The 14359-nt window shown below is 45.7% G+C and overlaps 2 protein-coding genes across 2 annotated transcripts; one reads left to right on the top strand and one right to left on the bottom strand.

The window, feature by feature from the left end:
* Positions 1-1184: 1184 nt before the first annotated feature.
* Positions 1185-8035, top strand: LOC311118492 (F-actin-capping protein subunit alpha-1-like). The gene is made up of 10 exons (XM_084193284.1): positions 1185-1401; positions 2630-2693; positions 3146-3197; positions 3352-3415; positions 3742-3948; positions 4194-4273; positions 4378-4456; positions 4554-4625; positions 4858-4920; positions 6573-8035. The coding sequence occupies exons 1-10, from the start codon at positions 1363-1365 to the stop codon at positions 6711-6713; spliced, it is 861 nt and encodes a 286-aa protein (XP_084049410.1). The 5' UTR covers positions 1185-1362; the 3' UTR covers positions 6714-8035.
* Positions 8036-8362: 327 nt separating this feature from the next.
* On the bottom strand, positions 8363-13874 carry LOC311118491 (cortactin-binding protein 2-like; the record flags this gene model as incomplete). Its single annotated transcript, XM_084193283.1, has 2 exons — positions 8363-12004; positions 13768-13874. Coding segments are annotated over 2 exons (1481 nt in total), but the record flags the coding sequence as incomplete, so codon positions are not given.
* Between the last annotated feature and the right edge of the window lie 485 nt (positions 13875-14359).

The raw sequence follows: 14359 nt of genomic DNA, 5'->3' as shown, positions 1-14359 counted from the left end.
ACACACCAAACATACAGCTTTCCCATTCAATTCCGTTTATAAATAGGATGACCATTTTTCTTGGAACACTCTGCACTCTGCGTCCACTTTTCTCTTTTTTGACAGAGACATATTGGGGCAATGAGGGTGCCAAAGCACATAATGTTAAAAGTAGAAGCCGTAATAAATATCGCGGGCAAAACAAAGTAGCTCATTGGCTGCACGTGCTTGACCTACTTGCTCTGCCCCGGTATAAACAGTTTGCTTGCTTAACACAATTGCTATTGCGCCATCCAGTGGACGCAATTGGAACAGCAGTTTATTTTATTGAAAAATTGCAGCGCATTTTTATACTTTACAAAAAAAAAAATATTATTTGTTTATTTTTATTTTTTCAAAATAATCTCGTGGGCCGGATTAAACCCGTTTGCGGGCCTGATCCGGCCCGTGGACCGGACGTTTGACACCCCTGTCCTAGAGCCTAATAAGGGAGATATGGACAACTAAAAGAAGGAAGAAGTGGGAGTTTTGTTTGTTTTGGCAATGTACTCTTTTTATTAAGGTGGATTGTTAGAATCACTAAGTATGGATTTAAATATTTTTATTTTTGGTTTCAAAACGTATTGCCGCCACCAACTGGACATCTTTTGGATGTAGTCCGCCATAAAACCCACAGAAGAAGAAGCAAGTCCATGCTAATTCATGGGGGTATTTTATGGCCCTAGGAAGACCTTACGTGAATTGGTGAGAGGTATCAGTAGCTTCAAGAGGCTTAATTCTGGCACGAATCACCCCCAATACACACACTCTTACCGTCCTCCCCATCGCTCACTCACTTAGCAACAGCCAGCCTGGAAGTCAAGTGCCATCACGGTCACAGTGTAACTTAGAAATAGCCCAAAAACTAGCACCCGCAACCAATACATTTTCACCCTCGACATCGTTTTCAAAGTAGCCCAATTAGCCAGAAAACTGCGAACATGGCAACACTGCACCTATCGGATAAATGTGTCAACCCCTCTCTTGCTGCCAAAACATTTTGGGGGCTAGTTTTCAGGCCTTGTTCGTTGGTTTTGAGTATTCAGAAATGTTGTAAGCGCTGGCAACCCTGGGGTACACACACTCTAGCACGTGATTCAGATCAGACGCCCTCTGCTGGTTAAAATAAGTAGGTACCTGAACCTTACTAGTGCATACTTTGAATTACAGCATTTGAAAAGCAACAAAATAACATCAGGTTCACTTCTTTCAAGTGAGAAGTAGGTACATGCAAAAATAATTCCACTATAATTTCACTTCCACCCCCTGGGTTTTGTTATGATTGTGGCGTTAGTCAGCTTAGTGTTCTGACTGTGGGTAGGTGGGGTCACACAACAAGCCAAGATGGCCGATTTTGAGGAGCCTCTATCAGAAGAAGAGAAGGTAACGATATTATGATTTTTATTCACAAGTTACTCTATTATTCAATTCGGAAGTTACTGTATGTCACCTATTATTGAATGGTCAACAGTAAATGGGTACTATATTTTAGAGCTACTAGCGTTAGCGCTGTTTCAGTAAAGAGACGATTTACTTGTGTAGCTAGCTAACTATGCTAACGTTAGCCTGAACATCACTGGCCAACTTTTACTGGCTAGAAATTGTAACTATTAGTAGTTATCTAGCTATGTGCAGGAACAAAGTTCCAGTGTGTTTAATGGAAAGCCATGATCCTACTTTTTGGATATGGTTAGATCTGTTGGGCCAATTCAGGAAGTAGCTAGCTGTTAGGCAAAATAAAACGTTGATACCATTTCCAGCAGTAGTGCAGTGCTAAGCTAGCTACCTACATCAGAGGTTTTCTAGGTCAAACAGATACAGTGGCAGCTCAAATGCTTCTGCTAGCTGTAGATGCCCTGAAGAGAGGACGTGTATACACACACCCGACACTTTTGTGTAGACCCCACAGTAGTGGTGCAAGTGCTTAACTGAAGTACAGTGCCATGACCCTGTCCAGAAACCAACAACCCTAGGGCCTAGTCCCTACCCCCAACCCTCTAGGCCTAATTTACGTTTTACTGCACCTATCCAGTGTGTGTGTGACTAAAACATTTTTTTTTTGTCCACCTTGTCCTCAGAAATTTTGCCATGTAGTGACTATATCAGATCTACACAAGTGTCTAGTGGTTGTTTCTGTACAGGGAGGAAATTGGGGTATGCCCTGTGTGGAATGCAGCTCAGGTTACAGGCATGAGAATCAGTAAAGACTGGTTGTTTCCATAGAAACTGGATAAGCAGCAATCTCTTGAGGCCATGCAATTGCAGCTATTGGGTCAAAATCAGTGGCTGTAACTGACACTGGTTTCTAATGACCAGGATTTGTGTTTAATGTGTTTATAAATGAACTTAGGCTATCTAATGCAATTTTCCAGTGTGTTGTCCATTAGCCTAAAGTATCAGCTTACACCACTCTCACAATCTCCTCAAGTAGGCCTCTCTGTGAACATCATAGACAGGATACAGTCTGAATCGCTGTATGCATGGCTTACTGGGTTTAAAACCTAGAAAAGTCTTCCTAGCTCAGTGCGATTTCCCCCACTCTGCCTGATCTAATCATCAATTAAATTGATGTAGGATACTAGTAGGATACTGATTTGTCCTCTCTCCACAGGTCCGCATAGCGGCTAACTTCGTTACCCATGCACCCCCTGGAGAGTTCAACGAAGTTTTCAACGGTGAGGTTTTGTTTTCTGCTACAAAGAACAAAGAATAGCCTACAATCACATTGTTGTTTAGATGGTTCCATGTAGTTTGTGATTGTAAGGGTTTCCTGACTGAAGGTGAATGTGTGTTTTGTGTAGTTTCCTGTCTGACTAACTAGTTGTTGATGTATTGTAAGATAGTGGACCCATGACTTAGAGGGTTGCAGGAAGGCAGGCAGACAGCTTCTTCAAGTGCAAGATGTTTGTTCGCATGTGAAGAGTGCAGGGCAAAGGTAGTGCAGGAGTCCATATTTACAGGTGAATAGATCCTAAGATGTAGGATAATGACAAAATAAATAATATTTACAAAACCGAACCAAAGTTGACTTTAACAGCTAAAAAGTCTTAGCTGGCGTAACTCTTACAAGCTAAGTTTTGTGTTTACAGACTGACAAGTTGATGTTGATATATGCTTTGCGTTACAGATGTGCGGATTCTCCTCAACAATGACAACCTGCTCAGGGAGGGCGCGGCTCAGTGAGTAGCACCCTGTCACGATGTGATGTCAACATTTTGAAACAACCACATGTCATTACTTATCATTAGTCATCATTATTGGTGTATGACTCCATAAAGATCCTATGTTCTATTTAATTCTGTGCATGATTCATTATGTATTCTCTCTCCCCAGTGCTTTTGCCCAGTACAACATGGATCAGTTCACCCCTGCCAAACTTGAGGGCTATGATGAACAGGTAAGAGTGATATAAGGCTGAGTTTATCTAGAGCCGCAGTCTGATGATCACACTATATTTAATAATAATATAATATGCCATTTAGCAGACGCTTTTATCCAAAGCGGCTTACAGTCATGCGTGCATACATTATTTTTCTTTTTTTTGTGTATGGTGGTCCCGGGGATCGAACCCACTACCTTGGCGTTACAAGCGCCGTGCTCTACCAGCTGAGCTACAGAGGACAATTTTTACTGATATTATCAAATTAAGTCTGTTTAGTACAGTTTACTTGTAAACAAACCGTGTGTCAACAACAACAGTTAACAATCCTCTTCCATCTCCAGGTCCTGATTACAGAGCATGGGGATCTGGGTCAGGGGCGCTTCCTAGACCCTCGGAACCGGGTGTCGTTCCGCTTCGACCACCTAAGGAAGGAGGTGAGCGATGTGCAGCCATACGACGGAGACAGCTCACTGAGAGCTTGGAGAGAGGCCTGCGACACCGCGCTCAGCGCCTACGTTAAAGAGCACTACCCCAGCGGAGTCTGCACGGTAACCCCACCCACACACACAAATTCATAACCTTGTGCGAATACACGACCACACTCACTCAGCACATACGTCAGAGTACTACCCCAGAGTCTGTATGATACTACACACACTAGCATCAATGAACAGAAACAAAATTGTGCTGCTAACTCAGTTAACCCTGAACCTTGTGATATCGCCACTGTATGTCGTTACTTCAAGCCACTAATCTGCCTTTAGGCTAATCATGAAATCCCTATTCACTGCAGGTATATGGGAAAACAGTTGATGGCCAGCAAACCATCATTGCCTGCATTGAGGGACACCAGTTTCAACCCAAAAACTTCTGGTACAGTCCCAACTGCATCATTATACATTGGTCTTTACAAGTTCAGAATGTTATGTGACTTGAAATCTCTTTCACACATTCTTCTTCTGCATTTTCTCTATCAGGAATGGGCGCTGTAGGTCAGAGTGGAAGTTCACCATTGGTCAGTCCACTGCTCATGTAGTGGGAGTGTTGAAGATACAGGTGGGCAATCCTGATATTTACTACAGAAACAAATGCTGAAGATAATAAACACCCTAAAGTCTAATAATTAAACAGACTCTCGCTCTCCTTTCTCTAGGTGCACTACTATGAAGATGGTAATGTGCAGTTGGTCAGCCATAAGGAAGTGGAGGAGTCTATAACAGTGACTGTGAGTGGACATAACACTGATTCTATTCAGCAACAGCCAATTAGAACCCATTTTGCTTCAGTGTCTTCACTCTATCCCTTTAATGTAAACATGAGAAGGAAGCAAACTGTAAATAACAACTTCTGCCATTATGTTGTATAACCGGTATACTGAACAGGTTAGGTCAGTTCAGGTTATGGTCAATTACCTGTGGGAGAAAGGTGACTCTTTTTCTAAAATAATTTGCCAACAGAATGAGAGCCAGACTGCCAAGGAGTTTGTGGATATCATTGAGAATGCTGAAAATGATTACCAGGTAATTTACATCACCTTTTTTCAATGGACATGTGTGTTCTGTTCTTTATGGATGTACACTGCTCAAAAAATTAAAGGGAACACTTAAACAACACATCCTAGATCTGAATGAAATAATCTTATTAAATACTTTTTTTCTTTACATAGTTGAATGTGCTGACAACAAAATCACACAACAATTATCAATGGAAATCAAATTTATCAACCCATGGAGGTCTGGATTTGGAGTCACTCTCAAAATTAAAGTGGAAAACCACACTACAGGCTGATTCAACTTTGATGTAATGTCCTTAAAACAAGTCAAAATTAGGCTCAGTAGTGTGTGTGGCCTCCACGTGCCTGTATGACCTCCCTACAACGCCTGGGCATGCTCCTGATGAGGTGGCGGATGGTCTCCTGAGGGATCTCCTCCCAGACCTGGACTAAAGCATCCGCCAACTCCTGGACAGTCTGTGGTGCAACGTGGCGTTGGTGGATGGAGCGAGACATGATGTCCCAGACGTGCTCAATTGGATTCAGGTCTGGGGAACGGGCGGGCCAGTCCATAGCATCAATGCCTTCCTCTTGCAGGAACTGCTGACACACTCCAGCCACATGAGGTCTAGCATTGTCTTGCATTAGGAGGAACCCAGGGCCAACCGCACCAGTATATGGTCTCACAAGGGGTCTGAGGATCTCATCTCGGTACCTAATGGCAGTCAGGCTACCTCTGGCGAGCACATGGAGGGCTGTGCGGCCCCCCAAAGAAATGCCACCCCACACCATGACTGACCCACCGCCAAACCGGTCATGCTGGAGGATGTTGCAGGCAGCAGAACATTCTCCACAGCGTCTCCAGACTCTGTCACGTCTGTCACATGTGCTCAGTGTGAACCTGCTTTCATCTGTGAAGAGCACAGGGCGCCAGTGGCAAATTTGCCAATCTTGGTGTTCTCTGGCAAATGCCAAACGTCCTGCACGGTGTTAGGCTGTAAGCACAACCCCCACCTGTGGACGTCGGGCCCTCATACCACCCTCATGGAGTCTGTTTCTGACCGTTTGAGCAGACACATGCACATTTGTGGCCTGCTGGAGGTCATTTTGCAGGGCTCTGGCAGTGCTCCTCCTGCTCCTCCTTGCACAAAGGCGGAGGTAGCGGTCCTGCTGCTGGGTTGTTGCCCTCCTACGGCCTCCTCCACGTCTCCTGATGTACTGGCCTGTCTCCTGGTAGCGCCTCCATGCTCTGGAAACCTTCTTGCCACAGCTCGCATTGATGTGCCATCCTGGATGAGCTGCACTAACTGAGCTACTTGTGTGGGTTGTAGACTCCGTCTCATGCTACCACTAGAGTGAAAGCACCGCCAGCATTCAAAAGTGACCAAAACATCAGCCAGGAAGCATAGGAACTGAGAAGTGGTCTGTGGTCACCACCTGCAAAACCAGTCCTTTATTGGGGGTGTCTTGCTAATTGCCTATAATTTACACCTGTTGTCTATTCCATTTGCACAACAGCATGTGACATTTATTGTCAATCAGTGTTGCTTCCTAAATGGACAGTTTGATTTCACAGAAGTGTGATTGACTTGGAGTTACATTGTGTTGTTTAAGTGTTCCCTTTAATTTTTTTGAGCAGTGTATATACTTCTCTTGTAAAATCTCCTCCCCTCCCTGTAGACGGCGATCAGTGAGAACTACCAGACTATGTCTGACACCACCTTCAAGGCCCTGCGCCGCCAGCTGCCCGTCACGCGCACCAAGATCGACTGGAACAAGATCCTCAGCTACAAGATTGGCAAGGAGATGCAAAATGCATAGAGGAGCAGAGACTGACACTGCTGAGCTGGCAACACACACACACACACGCTCGCGCAAGGACTAACCAAAGCATATATATAGATATATATCATAGTCTGGGGCAAAGCAAAGAAAAAATAAACAAACCAAGCTGCAGATTGACAGTCTGTTGGGCACAGTTCTGTCTTGTTTAAAGAAGCTTTGGTTTAGGAGAAAAAAATGACATTAAGTGTCTGAGTTACAGGAGGGGAGTTTGAGTCTGCTAAAGGGGTGCTGAGTTTCATGTTGTAATGTTGTGACAGTCTTGAACAGCTGCACCAAGACCCCAGGTTGAATGGTTTTACAGTGCATCCTTCCTTCTGTTCTTGATGTAGGAGACACTCCTTATTCTTATCCAATCACATACAGATCAGTGATTACCTCAAGGAAGGAAGAATGCATTGTAAAATAATTTAAACATGACAATTAAGCACACCAACCAGGGGAAGTATTCCAATAATGTTAATTTCAGCACCATTTCACCACTAAACAGTACTGACTGGTCCTCGATTATAGTAATGTTTGAGGGAACTGTTTTACTTGTTTTCTAATGTACTCTTCCACTTCCTGTTGTATGTGTCCTCTGCTTGAGCCAATGAAGGATATCATGGCTGAAAGACTGTATCATAACCACCTCTGTTTCTGAATCAATTATCTTCTGTCTTACCTTGGCAACAACACAACCATTGCTGTATCCTTTCTCCATTGATAAAGGAAAACCATACCAATATTTGTTTGCCAAAATCTCTTTCCTATGCTGAAGAACTCCATACATGCGAAGCTCCCCTTACTCCCATGGATACACGCAGATCTATATTTTGCTATGCAGGTTTTTATTTAATTAAATCTTAGGCTCAGCCCATCTGTAATATTCACACCTGTGTTTAGGTACCTAAACTATACACAGCCATTTCAGTACTTAGTGTAAACCAGGGGCTTGTTCAGGAGGGTCCAATGTTACATTTACATTTACGTCATTTAGCAGACGCTCTTATCCAGAGCGACTTACAAGTTACAAAATGTTTGAAATGTGTTTTGTAGGACAGACACACTCCTCTGTCATGCTGAATAAAGACTTGTGTGCTCTATACTGTAAATATCTCTGCAAACCGTGCTTCCCACTGAACACACCCCTGTTCATCCACAACATGCACCTACTCAATATTACCATAGGCTGACTCGAGATCAGTTATTCTGTGCTGTGTTTAACTCTCACACTGACTACCGCTGCACTCAGATCAGATGCAATGTTTAGGACTGTACTGCCCCATACTGTTGTACAAATAAAATAATTGATCATCTTGGCCTGGTTGTTGTTTTCATCAGGCATTGTATTGCTGGATCCATTACTTGTACGAAGTCGCACATAAGTCCAGCAGAAGTGGGAGCTGTCATAGACTGGTCTCTACCTCAATCTGTCTTTCCACGATTCCTTGCATCTTGCCTCCTTGCCTCCTGTCCAGCTGTATTGGAGGAGGTCCCCCCTTTTTCTCCAATGCACTTTGAGAAGGAAGTGAGGAGAGGAATCAATGTAAGACGAATAGAGAAAGAGACCGTCTTGACTTATTGACAGGAGACTGGTGGTTTTGGGGCATAACGCTAGCAGAAATCAGGCTAATAGACTGAAGAAATTGATGCTTGGTTGGGATGTTTATTTTGAAATTCAAAATCATTATATGCATAGTTCAGTTCTGAAATAATACATAAGGAAAAATGCACGTGTACATTTAGAATAATTAGAAGACAGAAATGTTTAGAAATAGTTTGGGTTAGGGAACTTCCGGAAGACAGCAAGAGATTATTTTGAATGAGTAAAAGCTTTCTTATCGTTGTGCCCTGTTTTGTTAATATCATCTTACAAAACATACTTAAATACCACAAATATAAGACCTATGGGACCAACAAAAGTGACAAGACATTGTTAGGTTCAGGTTATGAAACACAGTAGTCATGTCATGTCATTAATGACTTCCCACTTGTTCCCATTTTGACAAAGGTGTAAAAATAGATTTAGGGTTAGGTCTACTCAGTTACAAAAAGAATGCTACAGTGGTACAGATCTGACCCCTAGCTAGTCCCCTTTATATCAACAAAATGTGAGTTTGCCAAAAGGTCTGGGAGGACTTCAAAGGTATAAAACCAGTCTGTCACTATAGGCTATAAACACAAGGATAGACGGTTCAAACTCAATTCCATGTTAACAATATTAGCCTACAAGACGCTTGTTCTGAATTTGGTCCCTTTTGGATAAAACAATAAGAAATTGTCCCTGAATAAAAAAGTTGTATATATTTAAGTGTCACCTTATTTATCTATCCCAGTGTAAGGTATGTCTTAGGGATGGCCCAGTGTAAGGTATGTCTTAGGGATGGCCCAGTGTAAGGTATGTCTTAGGGATGGCCCAGTGTAAGGTATGTCTTAGGGATGGCCCAGTGTAAGGTATGTCTTAGGGATGGCCCAGTGTAAGGTATGTCTTAGGGAAGGCTTTTTCCCTTGTGAAACATCCAGTGTATTCACTATTCTAGTGTATGTAGTAGACGACACGTAAATATGACCAGACATAACGGGGTGTCATGCAAAGAGCTTCAAATTATGCTTTTGAATGATTTGTATTATTTACAACATTGTGCTTTAGTAATCTATGTTCTGAATGTCATCTTGTACAAACTAAAATGAAAGTCATGATAACTTTCAGTGCAGGTACTGCTAGATATGGTGATAAGCTACAGTACAGACTACTCAAGGGAAAGTCAGACGGGAGCATACATCTATATAAGTAGTGCTATGATACATCTACATGTGTAATCAACAGATGCCATTTGTGTCCTGTTGCCATGTAAAGACTCCCTTCTCCATGCAGCCTTTGTATTGCTTCATTGGACGTGGACGGAGATCTTATTTTATCTCACTCAGTTAATGTCCTAGAATAACTAAATGCATAATTAATAAGATCACTCTTTAAACATAGCTATGAAATACAAGAAACTAGGTATAAAGATATATTACAAATCAAAATAATAAAAAACTATCCATAAATTCAAAATAAAATAATTATTATAAATCAATAAATTCCTGTATATTATAGATTTCATTTGAACTAGACAGTGTTTCAGACAGTTTGCTAGGTAGTGTTTGAGCTTTCATTTGATACTAAGTGGCTAATTTATGTGGTCAAAATAGGGCCTACAGAGTTTGTATAAGTAGCGGTAGGTAGACAGTTGCAGAGCAGTTTCTGCTTGCTGGAGGACATCCAGGAGATTAAGGCCAGGATTCAATCCAGACCGCGGTGGACCCACATTAAAGCGCTTGACGTTTAAAGGTAATCAAAGATGGTGGATAATGAAGATGTCGCAAAAAGGCTGTTTACCATTGAAAATAATTGTCAAAGTTCGTATCTGTGTAAGTGGGCGTTCCCTCTCTTGTGTGAGCATGCTTTCCCGCGAAAGCTCACACGGGAAAGCATGCCCAAAGCTCGCCCCTCCCGCCCCCACCAGAAAAAATTAGCCTGTGAGATGTCTCACTTTCTTTACCATCGCTGAGGTCATTTCCGATTGAGCTGACATCAGCAGCGTTTACCTTGAATGCGATCTCTTCGAACACAGTAACATTGTCTTTAAAAGCTGCATTGTTGACTAGAGCGCTCGTATTGAATCCCGGGCCTAAAGGTGAGTGAGCAAGTGCAAATGGGAGAGAGCAACTAGCGTATCTGGAATGAGGGAGGCCATTAGATGCTAGCTGCTGGAGGAGAGCACTGGCTCCTTGGGGAATAAGACAAAGCTGATCACAGATACTGATCCTAGGTCCGTTTTGTGTTTTCTCCCTAATGGTTGAAGATGGGAAGGATTTGGGAAGGCTATGCTGATCCTAGATCAGCTTCTAGCTGCCGTGGCCCTTAGCTGTTAACTACCAGAGGAGAGTACCAGGTCTGGCTCCTTAGCCCCCTCCTGCCCACTGCTGCTTAGCCCACAGCCCCCCGTCAGCTCTGGGAAGACGCTGGCCCTGGATTGGGGGTCGGGGGAGCTTGGAGAGGGGCTCATACCCGGTTTCTTAGGAACGGGGGGCGGGTGGCACCTCTCGGACCGAGGGGTGAGGGGCGAGCGTATACCTGGAGACAGGGGTCCTCCAGGTGAGGTTTTCCCCCCGGGAGGGGAGGCTGCCAGGCTCCGGTAGTCAGTCCCAAACGGAGAGCTGTTCAGTGGGGGGAGTTTGGCCCCTGCCTGCTGGCTAGTGAAACGGGACAGGACCTGGGTGACGGTGTTCCGGGCTAGCTGCTTGGCGGTGCTGTTCTCTGAGGGTGGAGGGATGGGGGTGGTGGTAGGGGACAGGTCTCGGGGGGAGAGGGGAGCCGTGCTACCCTGCTGGAGCTGCTCCTGCTCAGCCTGCACCTGGAACTTGTGCCTCGCGGCGTGGAAGCGCTGGTTGACTCCAGCCTGGTAGGAGGACGTGTGGAAGCCACCGGGGCTGACCAGGCGCTTAGCCAGCGTGGGGGAGGAGATGGGGGAGGAGGAGAGGGAGGAGGAGGCCGTGCTGGAGGGGGAGAGGTTAGGGTAAGGGTGGGAGTGGGGGTGAGGAGGGTGAGGGTGGAGAGGGGAGTGAAGACTTGCTCCGGACTCGCTCTCTACCCCACCGTTCTCCATAGCCCCGCCCTCCTGAGGGGGGTCAGTGTCCCGCGGAGGGTTAGGGTGATGGCCGTTGACCTTTGAGACAGGGGTCAATTTAGGGGCGACGCTTGCCTTCCCATCAGGCTCTGTCTGGCACAAGGTGGACACCACCACTGCCGCTGACGCCACCGCTGACGCCACCGCTGACGCCGCCACTCTCTTTGAAGGAGGAGACTGTTTCAGCTGTTTCACCTCCTTCACCGCAGTCTCCTGCGCCTCCCTCACCATTCCTTCCTCTCCTCCTGCCTCCAACCTCCTCCTCAGCTCCTCCACCTCTCTCTCCAGCTCCTTGCTCCTCTCCTCCTCTCGTCTGATCCTGGCTCTTAACTGTTCCCTCTCCGTGTCAAACTCAGCCAGCTGGCTCTCTGCTCTGCCCTTCTCTGCCTCCAGGGCCCCCCTCAGGCTCTCTGCGGTACAGCTCTCCTCCTGGAGTTGCAGGTGGAGCTGGCTGACTCTCTGGGCCTCTTCCAAGGCCTGGCTGGTGGTTCTCTGGAGCTCCAGGGTTAGGGCCGAGGAAAGCTGCTGCTGTTGGGACAGAGTTTCCTCTGCCTGGCCTACTGCCCTCTCCTGTTCCCTCTGCAGCTTACGCACTGCTGCACGCTCCACCTCCAACTTGAAACACACAGAGAGATAGAGGTTGATATTTAAACTTTCAATTTCCCTTAGTAAAGTTTTTTGAATTCCCAGATAGGAAAGGGTTTGCTGCAGGCACACCTGTACATGTATTTCCCTTTGCTGAAAACGTATTTAATGACGGAAAATGTACTTGCTACGACTGTGATATGTGGTTGTCTCACCTAGCTATCTTAAATTGAATGCACTAATTGTAAGTCGCTCTGGATAACAGTGTCTGCTAAATCAGTGTTTCCCAACCCTGGTCCTCCAGTACCCCCAACAGCACACCGGTTTGTTGTAGCCCTGAACAAACACACCTCATTCAGCTCATTGAGGCCTTGATGATTAGTTGACAAGTTGAATGAGGTGTGTTTGTCCAAGGTTACAATAAAAATGTGTACTGTTGGGGGAACTGGAGGACCAGGGTTGGGAAACACTGTGCTAAATGACAAAAATGTAAGGCACACGAGTGACATATTTTAGCAGTTTCCACGTCTGACCACATGGGGGTATCAGAGTCTAGGAGAGTAGAGATACATTTCCACCCCTAATGCTGCAGAGTGAGAGATATACACACAGTACTCCTGCATCCAGGGTCTGATATTCCACATTAAATATGTTACTTTATATTTCTGTATTCTTCTACTGAAAAAGTGGTATGGGTTTTAAAGAAAACGCATAACGGATCATCCCAAAACAAATGTTCTGAAAGAGCCATGTGCTGTTCAAGTGATGTTCATATTTTTTTTATCAGTATCAATCATTAGAGTGTGATATGTAAAAGTTAATGAAAAAACATCACAGTACAGTGACTCCTGTTTGGAACATTACTAGATTATACAGAAACAGAGGCAAGAAAACATCAACACACACACACACACACACACACACACAGGCTGAATGTGTATGCGTGTGCTGACCTTGATTGGTCAGGGACAGTCATTATCTCAGGCTTTCCTGGGCCCCAGGCTGCCGGTCAGCTGAACAATAGCCTCTTCCCCCTGTTTCCTATGGAGCCGCCCAGCCTGTGTGTGTGTTGTGTGTGTTGTGTGTGTATGTGTGTGTGTTGTGTGTGTGTCAGCCTAGACCCCTCAACCCCACTGAGATACACAATAGATCTCCAGTCAGAGAGAACTGAGGCTACTCACACAGACTTAAATCAGCTAGTAGTGTGGAGGCCATGGGGGACCCAGAAGAAGGGAGAGGAGGGAGGGAGGAGGGAGGGAGGGAGGGAGGGAGGGAGGGAGGGAGGGAGGGAGGGAGGAGGGACGGGGGAGGGAGGGAGGGAGGGAGGGAGAAAGGAGGGAGGGAGGGAGAAAGGAGGGAGGGAGGGAGGGAGGGAGGGAGGGAGGAGGGAGGAAGGGAAGAGGGAGGGAGGGAGGGAGGGAGGGAGGGAGGGAGGGAGGGAGGGAGGGAGGGAGGGAGGGAGGGAGGGAGGGAGGGAGGGAGGGACGGGGAGGGAGGGAGGGAGGAGGGAGGGAGGAGGGAGGAGGGAGGTAGGAGGGAGGGAGGAGGGAGAAAGGAGGGGAGAGAGAGAGAGAAAGGATTGAGAGAGGAGGGAGGGAGGGAGGGAGAGAGGAGGGAGGGAGGAGGGAGGGAGGAGAGTGTGTCCACAGACACAGATGTGCTTGTCTGTCAAAGAGTGGAATTCTTCGCCTGATGTTTAACAGTCCCTCCTCTTACTCTGATTTTGTCTTAGACACACACACATAGCGTGCACACACACACACACACACACACACACACACACACCCACACACCTGCTGCAGTAGCTTCTCCCTCTCCTTCTCCAGCATGGCGGTGACATCATCATCCTGCGCGGACTCCAGCGCGTGTCGGTGCTTCTCCTCTCCAGATCTGCAATCACCTGCCAATCAAACAGAGGAGGACCAATCAGATCACAGATAACAAAAGTAACACAGTGGGCGGATTCGATTATGCTACGTCCCTTGTTTTGAGCCGACTTCGCCTTGGGCTTTGAACAGGGCACCTGGCTCACGCCCGGGAGGCGGCCCATTTCCAAAACGAATGCAATCAACTTTCACCCAGTGCAAAACACGCCTACACGGCGCCCGGGCGAGATTAATCGAACCCCCTCAATAGTTTCTAAGGCTTTGCCATCAATGTAACCCCCCCTCTCTCTTTCTTTCTCTCTCTCTCTCTCTCTCTCTCTCTCTCTCTCTCTCTCTCTCTCTCTCTCTCTCTCTCCCTCTCAATTCAATTCAAAGGGCTTTGTTGGCCACATTGCAAAGCAACAGAAATAGATAATAAACAAAAGTGAAATAAACAATCAGAAAATAACAGTAAACATTACACACACAAAAGTTTCAAAAGAATAAAGACATTTCAAAT

The sequence above is a fragment of the Coregonus lavaretus genome (assembly GCF_964263955.1).
Source record: "Coregonus lavaretus genome assembly, contig: HAP1_SCAFFOLD_2152, whole genome shotgun sequence".
NCBI classification, from domain to species: domain Eukaryota; kingdom Metazoa; phylum Chordata; class Actinopteri; order Salmoniformes; family Salmonidae; genus Coregonus; species Coregonus lavaretus.
Note: the sequence above shows the minus strand (reverse complement) of the source record. Positions and strands in the feature narration are given on the sequence as shown.